This window comes from Kogia breviceps, chromosome X (genome assembly GCF_026419965.1).
Source record: "Kogia breviceps isolate mKogBre1 chromosome X, mKogBre1 haplotype 1, whole genome shotgun sequence".
Lineage (NCBI taxonomy): Eukaryota > Metazoa > Chordata > Mammalia > Artiodactyla > Physeteridae > Kogia > Kogia breviceps.
In genome coordinates, this window is record NC_081330.1 from 121,501,803 (window position 1) to 121,514,119 (window position 12,317).

The 12,317-nt window shown below is 46.4% G+C and overlaps 1 protein-coding gene across 3 annotated transcripts in view; it reads left to right on the forward strand.

Annotated features, from left to right (window-relative positions):
• The window catches only part of CTPS2 (CTP synthase 2), a 130,587-nt gene that overhangs the window by 78,830 nt on the left and 39,440 nt on the right, over positions 1–12,317 (forward strand). For all 3 annotated transcript variants that reach the window (XM_059050840.2, XM_059050843.2, XM_059050842.2), the window contains exon 14: positions 4,579–4,675. In XM_059050840.2, coding sequence (XP_058906823.1) covers positions 4,579–4,675 — 97 coding nt within the window. The remainder of the gene's footprint in view (positions 1–4,578; positions 4,676–12,317) is intronic.

Below are 12,317 nucleotides of genomic sequence, written 5' to 3' on the forward strand. Positions count from 1 at the left end.
CCCACCTCAGAGGCACAGGCCTGACACCTGGCCGGAGTACCAAGATCCTGTCATCCACGTGGTTCGGAATAAAAGGGAGAAAAAAAGAAAGAAAGAAAGGAAAAAATAAGTAAAATAAAATAAAATAATTAAAATAAAAAATTAAAAAAATTATTAAAAGTAAAAAAATTGAAAAGTAATAAAGAAGAAGGAAAGAAAGAAAGAGGAGAGCAACCAAACCAAAAAACAAATCCACGAATGATAAGAAGCCCTAAAAACTATACTAAAAAAACCCAAAAAACAAAAAAAAAGGGCAGACAGATCCCTAGGACAAATGGTAAAAGGAAAGCTATACAGACAGAAGCATACACCTACACACTCACAAAAAGAGGAAAAGGGAAAAATATATATATATTGTTGCTCCCAAAGTCCACCTCCTCAATTTGGGATGATTCCTTGTCTATTCAGGTGTTCCAGATATGCAGGGTACATCAAGTTGATTGTGGAGCTTTAATCCACTGCTCCTGAGGCTGCTGGGAGAGATTTCCCTTTCTCTTCTTTGTTCGCAGAGCTCCCAGGGTTCAGCTTTGGATTTGGCCCCGCCTCTGCATGTAGGTCGCCTGAGGGCGTCTGTTCTTCGCTCAGACAGGATGGTGTTAAAGGAGCAGGTGATTTGGGGGCTCTGGCTCACTCAGGCCTGGGGGAGGGAGGGGTACAGATGCGGGGTGAGCCTGCGGCGGCAGAGGCCGACGTGACGTTGCACCAGCCTGAGGTGCGCCGTGCATTCTCCCGGGGAAGTTGTCCCTGGATCACGGGACCCTGGCAGTGGCGGGCTGCACAGGCTCCCGGGAGGGGAGGTGTGGACAGTGACCTGTGCTTGTTCACGGGCTTCTTGGTGGTGGCAGCAGCAGCCTTAGTGTCTCATGCCCGTCTCTGGTGTCCACGCTGATAGACGCAGCTTGCGCCCGTCTCTGGAGCTCGTTTAGGCAGTGCTCTGAATCCCCTTTCCTTGCGCCCCCATAAACAATGGTCTCTTGCCTCTTCGGCAGCTCCAGACTTTTCCCGGACTCCCTCCCGGCTAGCCGTGGTGCACTAACCCCTTCAGGCTGTGTTCACGCAGCCAACCCCAGTCCTCTCCCTGCGATCCAACCTCCAACTGAAGCCTGAGCCTCAGCTCCCAGCCCCGCCCTTCCCGGCGGGTGAGCAGACAAGCCTCTCGGGCTGTGAGTGCAGGTCGGCACTGATCCTCCGTGCGGGAATCTCTCCGCTTTGCCCTCCGCACCCCTGTGGCTGCGCTCTCCTCCGTGGCTCTGAAGCTTCCCCCCAGCCACCCGCCGTTTCTGCCGGTGAAGGGGTTTCTAGTGTGTGGAAGGAAACCTTTCCTCCTTCACGGCTCCCTCCCACTGGTGCGGGTCCCGTCCCTATTCTTTTGTCTCTGTTTTTTCTCTTTTCTTTTGCCCTACCCAGGTACGTGGGGAGTTCCTTGCCCTTTGGGAGGTCTGAGGTCTTCTGCCAGCATTCAGTAGGTGTTCTGTAGGGGTTGTTCCACATGTAGATGTATTTGTGGGGAGGAAGTTGATCTCCACGTCTTACTCTTCTGCCATCTTGAAGGTCTTCCTGGCCTGGACGTTCTTCCACTGAGTGTGTGATGGGCATCCGTGGATGAAGCCCCCTGTCAGTTCTTGATCTGCTTTTCTCCTTTCACTACTGTTCAGGGCATCATTCAGAGTTGGAAAGCTACTTCCATCTACTCCCCCATCTTTTGTCTAACGTTTTCTTTGCCTGTCCAGTGGTTTCTATGGGAGCGTATTTTAATTGGAGGGTCGCCGTGGCAGTTACACCTTGGGATTTCTTTCTGTGCTGTCATATCAGGAGAAGGTCTTATTTATTGCTATTGAAAACAGCAGGGATTATGTGAACTAATACCCTAGTGGAAGGCCTACACAATATATTTCATTATTTGGGCCTTCAATTTGTATTTTCATTAAAGTGATTATGTGTTCAACAATTCCAAAAAAAAAAAAAAAAAAAGCCAACAATTCCAAAAGGCCTATAATGAAAAAATTTAGTAATCCTCACCTCCTGTCTACCACACTCAACTGTTATAACTGTTTCTCCTGATATTTACCTTCATGTTTCTAAATAATGTTACCATATTGCTCTTTCAGGAATTTCCAGACTTCCCTTTATGTTGGAGGAGTATTTAAGATCCTTAGGCAGCCCTGTGCCCACTGCATTTAGCTTTCAGAAATATTTTCTGGCCTTGTGTTTGTCAGATTGAACCCAAGTAAGCAGTAAGGGAGGATTCCTGTTTTTAGTTGGGTCATTTGACTTCATTCTCAGTGGTTTATACCAGAACATTCCTTAAATTCCAAACATGCTAATAACTGAACAAACTACATTAAAAGACTCTTCCTGAGTAGAAAAACCCAATGCCGGAAGTAAGGCTGACTTGAAGCATCACAGTACACTTATAAGAAGAAACCAGGGGAGTTTATTGCTGTGGTCTTCCTCAAGGGTTCAGGTTGTCTTCAGCTGAAGCTGTGAATCAACCTAGGACTTCTTACGAGTCTGTGGCAGGTAGTGTAGTCTTATCTGTCCTTTCCTAGAAAATACCCAAGGGGCTGAAAGCTAAACAGCTCAGCTTTCTGAACTGGAAGCTGATGCCCTCTCCTCACCTCACTCCTGTAATACTTAATCTAGCCGTAATTAGCCGACACAAGAAGACAGGAAAGACATGCCAAGGCCAAGAGCACTTCAGAACTGAGCACTGCATCTGCCAGGGGGTGTGGTCAAGTTTTTTCTCTACCCCTTCCCCTCAGTGACTCCTAGAGTGTACCCGGGCCATGGGGTTCAGATGGCTCAGAAAGTTCTTCTGGAGCACCGATAAGATCATACAAGTTCTTGGAAAATTCCAGTTGTCAAGGATTCCTATAGAGCAACATGTGGCAGTTAGGGTACAGGAAGAACAAGGAAAGAAAGGTTTTATGAGAGCAAACTTGAGCAATTCCATTAGAACAGGTTAACTCACCCAACTGCAGTCTGTTCTAACAACTTAAAGATGAAATAAAACCATGAGATTGTAGTGAACAGAATTGCGAAAATAGACCATTGGCTAACAAGAACAGACTTTTCATAAAAATCACGTGTCTGCATTTCTGTGAATTAATCCTAAAGATAAATCTGAAATTATTTGGTCTGAGTTCATTCAATCATCCATGCATTCGTTCAGTGCATACCAGATGCCAGTTCCACGTGTGCTAGGGGCTGGGAATGCGATGGTAAAAGCAAAAAGTGCCCCAGCTCTTCGCGATTCACAGTCTAGAGCACAAAGCACTCTACACACAAACGGAGGGGAGCCCGGTGATGGGGAGCGTGTTGATAGAGGACCCCGACTAGACTGTGGCGCCTGGTAACATCAGCTCCTGCGGAAGCTCATATTGGATAGTTGAGCTAAGATCTTAGGGTTAAGGATGGATTAATTTAGGAGAAGAGGGTAGGGGAGTGGGAGATGTTCAAGGTCTCCATGGTGGGAGGAAGGAAGGTGCCCTTGAGGAACTGAAGGAAGGCTTAGTGAGCAGAGCTCAGGGTAGGAGGGGAAAGTCACGGGAAGTGAGGCTGAAGGGCTAGGCTGGGCCAGTGCCAGGGCTGGGGGGACGCGTGAATGTGGGGCGTGTCTAGTTGGTGAGCTCTGGCTGCAGTCGGGTGAGGGGCTGTGGTGGGAGCTGTGCATGGATGCAGGAAGTCTGGAGCCGGTAAGTGGATAGATAGGACTTGACACATTGGAGATGAGGGAGAGGGAGAGATCCAGGCTGGCCCTTAGGTTTCTACCTATGGAATGTGGTAGAATGGAGTATATGTACATATATTTTTTTCTTTAATTTTTTAAATAAGAGCAACCCTTCTAGGGGGCTTCCCTGGTGGTCCAGTGGTTAAAGACTCCATGCTTCCACTGCAGGGGGCACAGGTTTGATTCCTGGTTGGGGAACTAAGATCCTGCATGCCGCATGGCACAGCCAAAAAAAAAAAAAAAAAAGGAATCCTTCTAAATGATTTTCTGCAAATAAGTACAGTTGGCTCTCCGTATCCATGGGTTCGGCATCTGCCATTTTATATAAGGGATTGGAGCATCCAAGGATTTTGTTCTCCACAGGGGTCCTGGAACCTGTCCCCTGGATACTGAGAGACGACTGTACTTTTGGTATCCTTTTCCAAAACGGTCAGATTTGCTTTTGGAAGATCTTTAGGGAATGGAGTGGGCCAAAACGGAAGGTCCCAGAAGGTCAGAACTTGAAGTGTGAACATTGCCTGGAACTGACATTCTGAGTAATGACAGGAGGGAGGTTATAAAGATGCTCCTGATAAATTTTGTACCTGTGATTTGAATGAAAGATGAGAAGCAGAGATGAAACGGCAGCATACTGTGAGGAGTGTATAAAAGCGTGACTGTGTTTGAATAGGAAAATTGGAAGGAACAATCGGATTTTCTTGTTTAAGGAACAACCTTACCCAGTGAGCATCCCCTACAAGTAAAGCTTGAAATGTGGGAAATTAACGTTTTTACAAGATGGCAAAACCGGACCTGTTTTGTTTTCTAAGGTGATTGATATGCCGGAACACAACCCTGGCAATTTGGGAGGAACGATGAGGCTGGGAATAAGAAGAACTGTTTTCAAAACTGAAAATTCAATATTAAGTAAGTTTCTCAGACCATTTGTTTTATAACATGGCAGGCATCATTTGCATGGCGGTGCCTGGCCACAGCTCTCCTGGAGCTCTCCCGTCCCGTCCCTCTCGCCCCTTCCCTGCCTCTGCACTCGATGATCCTCCTGCTTTCCCCATTCCTCTCCCTGAAAGGGTTGGTAGAATACACATGGATGCCCCTTCTCATTTGCCCTCCACCACACCCTGGCCAGTGGGCTGCTTTGTGCTTTACCGACGCTCCCGGGGTTGACCCTGCACCGGGACAGCCCCGATCCCAGCTCAGTTCTTTCCAATCCACTGTTTTCTCCACTGCATCGAAACCGGCTCCCTGTTTAACTGTTTCATGTCTGACTGCTCTGAGCCGCTAATTTTTGAATTTCGTGAGAAGGGGGGCAGTTATGTCTCAGAAGTCTATTTCTCTGCTCCCCGAGTAGCTCCAGCACGGGGTAAGGAAAATAAGATGTGCTTCATTGTCTGATATTTGCTGATCTTCTACTCCCGATAAGGTTATTCTAATTTCTGTGGAACTTTTTTCTATAGATTAACATATGATATGAAAAGAACTTAATGTAACCCCAAAGCCCTTAATTCAATTCGATAAATATATCTCAGGGCCTGCTCTGCGCCATATGCACTGTGCTCGATTCTGGAGATACAGCAGTGGCCAGGACAGAGGCCAGCACTGCTCGCCTTCCCCCCTCCACCCCCCACCCCGCCCGTCCCCGGGCCGGATGCAGAGGAGGGAACCCAGGTATCTCGGGCGTCCAGCATCGTTCCTGTCAAGTTATAAGAATACCTTAGAAAAATGCCTTCTTCACTCAAAGAAGAGTAAGACTAGAAATATGAGGTTCTCCTTTAAGGTGGATAAACAGCTTCTAAGGAATATAAAGCTTCCTAGCAAGAAGGAAATTTAAAAAGGAAAAGTTTTAAAGTGCACATATTTCCCTACTCTCTCTGGGTGAGAAGCCAGTGTTCTTTAAGTGACTTTTTTCTTTAAGAATATAAGAATTTTTTCTCTTTGTGGGTATTAGCAGCAATTCTTTGTCTTTCAGATGTTTCTAAATACTCTGAAACTTTGTTCAAATAGTGTTCTAAGAGGCAAAAATGGTTAGTGAGAAATTTCATCTCTTAAAATTGTATCTACTGTGAAAGATTCAGTTATAATCGTACTAAGCTTTTTAAAAAGAGCATTGTGTTCAATATATTTAAAATTTTTACCTGTCTTGATGGAAATAAGACTGATTTAGGATTTGTTTTTCTTTACAGTAGACATAAAAGTAGCATTGAGGATTTTTATGAATCTTAAACATAACACCAAAGTTTGCTGCTTAATTAGCATCTTTTGCCTGCCTTGAAAAAAAATTTAAACAGCTCTATTAAGATGTAATTTACATACCATACAATTCATCTGTTAAAAGTGTACAACTCACAGAGTTATGCAACCATCACCACAGTCAAGTTTTGAACATTTTTATCACCTCAAAAAGAAACCCTGTTCCCTTTAGCTATCACCACCACCCCCTCCAGCCCTAAGCCCATTACCTTAATCTATAGTTTTACCAATTCTGGATATTTCATGTAGATAGAATGGTATGTTCTCTGGCATTTGTGTTTGCCGTCTTTCATTTAGCATAATGTTTAATCGTATGTGTACATTATAGCATGTGTCAGTACTCCATTCCTTTTTCTTCTAAACTTTTTCTTTTTAAGTTTTCATGGTCTTTTCTAAACTTTATCTATCAACCTTAGTTGTTTTTTTTTTTTGCCACACCACGTGGCATGAGGGATCTTAGTTTCCCGACTGGGGATTGAACCCCGGGCCCACTGCAGTGGAAGCGTGGAGTCTTAACCACAGGTCCACCAGGGAAGTCCCTATCATCCTTAGTTTTTATATAGTCTGTTATAGTTGCAAACTTTTTCATGTATTTAGTCTTCATGTCTATTATGTGGACATATATTTAATTGAGTTAAGGAACCACAATATACTGATTCATTTCCATTTGTTAAGCATTTCAGGATGTTTCTGTCATTTTGTTAGAAAAATGCTGATGTGAACATTTTGACCCAGTGTTCTTTTGTTCTTTTGATTGTTTCTTTAGGATAGATTTCCAGGAGTCACACTATTATGTCAAAGGGTATGAACACTTTTATAACTGATAATTCTGCTGGATTGTTTGAAAGAAAAGGTGAACCAGTTCATAATGATGTTAACTGTACTGTTGTGTCCTTGCTTTCTCTAGTCTTTTTGCTAATATTTTAATTATTTTTCTTCTTGTTCTATTAACAAGAACAAAAAGGGCCTAGTATTATTGTACTTTAATTTGCATTTCTTTTCATTTCTACAAAGTGGAAATTTCCTCTTTCCACATGTTGGTTTACTTGGTGGTATACCACCCATGTCTGAAGTCTCCACCAGCACTTAATATGGGAAGAGAGAGATATACCAGCCCAGAGTCTCTTACCTAGATGGTCTAAAGCAAGGGTTGGTAAGCTTTTTCTGTAAGGGGCCAGATAGTAAATATTTTCAATTTTGGAGCCATATGGGCTTTGATGCAACTACTCAGCTCTGTGTTGTAGCGTGAAAGCAGCCATAGGCAAACATGCAAGTGAATGAGCACGGTTGTGTTCCAACGAACCTTTATGTGTGGACACTGAAATGTGAATTTCATGTAATTTTCATGCATCACGAAACATTATTTTTCTTTTGTGTTTTTTTTAACCATCTGAAAATGTAAAAACCGTTCTTAGTTCGAGAGCTGAACAAAGACAGGGGAATCCTGTTCTGCCTTGGGGTTGCCACGGCTTACAGAACCCCCGTCTAAACAAAAGAAGCACAGGCTGAACGAAGCAAGAGGCCAAGGCTGTAAGGCTGCTACCCTCCTGGGGAGCATTCAAGGACATCTCCCCGCTTGTCCACTTGCCCGTCTAAATACCCTGTTTAGTGACAGAATAAGGCCAAGACGGCTTTCAGAAGCCATTTGGTCCAGCCTTTGTACTGTTCACCTGAGCAAGCGGAGGGCCCACAGGTGGAACGGCTCGCCCTGGGTGGGCGGGGAGACAGGCCTCGGCCGCTCTTCTCACATTGCTTTTCATCTTCTACTGGAACACGTGGCCCTGGCTCCACAGCCCACCGTTACGAACACTCTCCAAAACGTGACTCTTTAAACACACATTTCAGGATTGTGAAACTTGTCAAACGCTTCAGATGTGTATGTTTTATTGCATGTAAATTATACCTCAATTTAAAAACCACACACATTTTATCTGGGAATGTAGACGGTAGGACTTGTCTACTTATAGTGATACCATTACTTGGTTGATTAACTCAGTAGATGACTTTTGAAAAGCAGGGGGATATGGCACGAAGCAGTTACGTCTTTTTTTTTTTAACATCTTTATTGGAGTATAATTGCTTTACAATGGTGTGTTAGTTTCTGCTGTATAACAAAGTGAGTCAGTTATACATATGTCCCCATATCTCCTCCCTCTTGCGTCTCCCTCCCTCCCACCCTCCCTATCCCACCCCTCTAGGTGGACACAAAGCACCGAGCTGGTCTCCCTGTGCTATGCGGCTGCTTCCCACTAGCTAGCTATTTTACATTAGCAGTTAAGTCTTAAATGGGGTGCTTTGAAGAGTGAGAAATCTAGATTGAGGTGTGGCTAGAGATGGGGGGGGGTCAGGCTCAGGTGAGAGGGGAGCCAAGCAGAGCACCGAGGAACTTTGGTATGAGAGGGTTTTAAGACTTCAGAAACTTTATTGTTTTGCTTGTGGCTCTCAACTGAATGTGAGAGGTGGGAACATACTGAAGTACAAAGCAATACAGACAAGGTTCAGAGCTCATTCAGGGGACAACTGACAGCTTGCTGGATAGTGTGTCCAAAATATTATAGGTCCCTGGCTTAACTTTTTTGGTCAGGTCCCAAGTATGTTGGTAAGACATCCAGGAAAAGAAGCCTGTTTTGTCTGTGCCAAGTGTGGTCTTTAAACCGAACTGCCACCAGCAACAGGAACACATTATTGGGACCATTCAAGTAGCGTGTTTGAATACTGCACAGTCTGGTGTGTGTGTGCGCTGGTAGGAACGCTAGAGTAAACCCAGATTAAAGCAGTCCCAAAGTGTGTGTGCAATCGCGTGACTCTGCCCTCCAAACCAGCACCCTTGCCTTTAGAATCAGAGGAATGAGCAGGGCTGGAAGCCGGGAGGGTGCGGAGGAGGCACTCGGAGGAGCAGAGGAGGGAGGGGGCCAGCCCCTGAGCACCGTGGGGCTGGGCCGTGGGGTCTTTAAAGGCGAGTGGATGCTGTTTTGCCCTCCAGGGGTGTCCGGTCCAGTGGCGGACGCAGCAGGACGTATTGGAAGGAATTAGGAGCCCCCTGCTGTGCAGTGCGCACAGCTGGAGACCTGGTCCTGCTGATTTCCCATCAGAGTTCTGACGTGACCCTCACCGTCAGGGCAGACGACATGGGGACAGTGAGTTGATGCTGGCAGATGTCAGCTGGCAGAGGAGGCTGGGAAGAGCTCCTCAGGGTGACGCCAGCTGCTAGTGAGGGCGGCAGAGTCCTGGCTGCAGGAGGCCAGCGAAGCTGTCTGGACGCAGCAGGTGAAAATTGAATAGTTTAGGAAAAGACTTAATTCCTTTTGAGGACCTTGTCTGCATTTCCTCACAATAAGGAGAAGGACTTGACTGAAAGGCTTGGTTCTGCTTTACTGTAAGAGAAAGAGGTTTTTGTTTTGAGAGAACAGAGGCAAGAGGCCAATTAGGAAGGTATTGAGTGAGTCACTGTATTAAGGATCTGGGTAAAATTTATGGCATTGGAAATGCAGAGTGGTTTAATCTCAAATTTGAAAGAACTGGAAGACATGCGGATAAGGGGAAGAAATTTTCAGGCTAGAAAAACCACTTGTGCTTTCTTATCTCTTATCCAAGCTTTGATAGACAAAAACAGCTTCTAGTGCCCTGTGTGATTAGATTGTTAGGAAGTTTGAGGAAAAAAAACCACGCCACACAATAAACCTTGGCTGGGTTAATGAGGTGATTTATAAAATAGTTGGAAAGAGATCACCAGGGAGTTAGGGGCCCAGAAGGTCCGCGCCACGGTAACGTGTTGTGCTGAGACAGGAGTTTGAAAGGAACGTGCTAGGCCTCGGGAGAGGAGTGGGCCAGCCTCCCCGTGGACAGCCCACACTGGGGGTCACCTTCTCCCCGGCTGCTTCTTGCCTTTTGCTGGGGCTTTCCCAGCAAAGTGTCTTCGTGGATATGGGGGCTCACAGGTCTGGGCCATAGCTCCTTTTAATTGTAAGGGGTTAAAGCATTTATGTCCCCCTTACTGGACCAGCTCTGTCTTGAGCACTTCACCTGTGGGAACTCGGGAAGTGGTTACAGCCCAGCCCCTGGAGTCACACCGCCCCATCCCGAGCTCTCAGTCGCTGGCTGTGTAGCTGCTCACCCTCAGTTCCGCATCTAGAAAATGGACATCAGAAGAGCTGCTCCCTTGTGGGGGCCTTGTGAGGGCTAAATCAGCTATGCACGTGGATCCTTAGAACAGCGCCTGGCACGGGAAAGCACTATTCCAGTGCAACGCTACGATCGTGAATGGGGAGGGTTTATTGTATTGACCTGTGATTCTCTCAGAGCTCGGGGGAAACTTCACTTAATGGCCTGTGTTAAGAATGGGCTCTCACAGGGCCAGTGGGTGGGGAGGAGAGGTGAGCCGAGGGGTGTGGGGCAGGCAGCCCATTTGTCTTGCAGGTTCTCTCAAGCCCCTCCCTTCTGTTTGCCTGGCTCCTCAACCTGCTAATATGGTCTAGCAGAAGAATGCAGAAAACCTAAGAAAAGAGTTTAAAAAAATACGATGAGAATACTAAAAGGGGGTGGGTGGGTGGGTGGGAATAAAAGGAGATACAAGCAATGGAAAAGCATGTGACCCTGCAGGGTAGAGTTAAAGGGAAGGACTAGCATTTTTAAACTAGAAAATTAGCATTTTCGTAATAGAAAATTGAGATAAAAGCAGAGCATGGAAAATAAAACTAGGGTAAGGGGAGGAGTTTAGATACTTAAAAGGAATGAGATGTTTTCTAAAAATTAAAGGAATGATCTGCTAAAATCCAAAAGTAAAAAATGGAGAAGGAAAAAGATACCGGACCGTGCACTTACTAAGTATCGGTCACTAGGACACGATGGGCATCTTTTCAGTTATGCCTGTCAACACCCCTGGGACCCAGCCGCATTTTGCCTGCGAGAGCCGTGTCGCAGCATGGCGAAGTCGCTTGTTAGAAAGTCACTGAGCTGATTTCAGAGCCCGAACTCCTGACCACTTCACTCTGCCAAATGGCTGGAGCTTAATCAAAGAGGGGACAGAAACCCCCAAACAGCTCCCCGAGCTGAGCCTCCTCGCACTGAGAGCCCCAAGACAGGCTTCCGCAGGTTTCAGGAGTAGTGTCTTGTGGAGGAGAACAGGGAGTGAAGAGCCCACCCCTGGCTTCTGAAAGCCAGTTGAAATTGGGTGCTTGGCTTGAGGAAGGACACTGAATCAACCTCGGACTGAGCAGCTGGGCCAGTAGGCCCCGGTTGGGAATGTGAACGAGTTACACAGCCAAGTGTGAGACATGCCATGGCTTAAGCTCAACAATCAATGGCAGTTACAGTGGGCCTCAGAGTTAGAGAGGCCATAGGGAATGGTGGGGCCTGGGGCAAATTGACAAGCACTTGACCCATCAAAGGAGTAACTGCTACAGCTGATAGTTGCATGGAGGACTGTGGATTCACTGTTGCCAGTCTTCTAAATTTTTTTTTTTTTTTTTTTTTTTTTGGCGGTACGCGGGCCTCTCACTGTTGTGGCTTCTGCCGTTGTGGAGCACAGGCTCCGGACGCGCAGGCTCAGTGGCCGTGGCTCACGGGCCCAGCCGCTCCGCGGCATGTGGGATCTTCCCGGACCGGGGCACAAACCCACGTCCCCTGCATCGGCCGGCGGACTCTCAACCACTGCGCCACCAGGGAAGCCCCAGTCTTCTAAATTTTTAAGAGAATCTGGAAATCCAGAGTTTTATGAGAAATCTTCTGATTTTTAAATGTTGGCAACTTATTTAAAAATTAAAAACTGTGTGTCTGCCGACACTTTGCAAGCCAAATACACCAAAAATCTGCACTCTGGGCAGCCTCTTGGGATCTCTAGACAGACACCAGCAAATCCTTGCACATACAAAGAGAGCTCTAGCTCCTATAATGCCTAATTAGTACAGGGCAAGGTTCTGGGCAGTCTTAAAAGTGAGTCAAATTAAGATACTGGTACAGCAGTTAAAAGATATTTGTGCAAAAGCACAGCAGGTCTTCTGAGAGAGAGGTAAAGAAGCCCATCAGGTAGTGATTTTAGCTTTATTGCACACTACGGGTGATTTCTTCTGGCCCCCTGGAAATAGGAAATGTGGAGGCCTGGTGAAAGGTAAGGATCTGGAGGTGTAGAATGGGAGCATAAGGCTGACGGCTTCCCGGGGAGTGAAGGTGGGAGAGGAAGGGAGGATGTAAGCTTGGCCAGCTGTCCCCAGTGGAGGCCGCAGATCAGGGAGGCGGGGCAAGGGGAGTCCAGAGACAGCAGAGGTCACCGATGGGGGATGGGGGCGTTACTCCAGTCCTCACT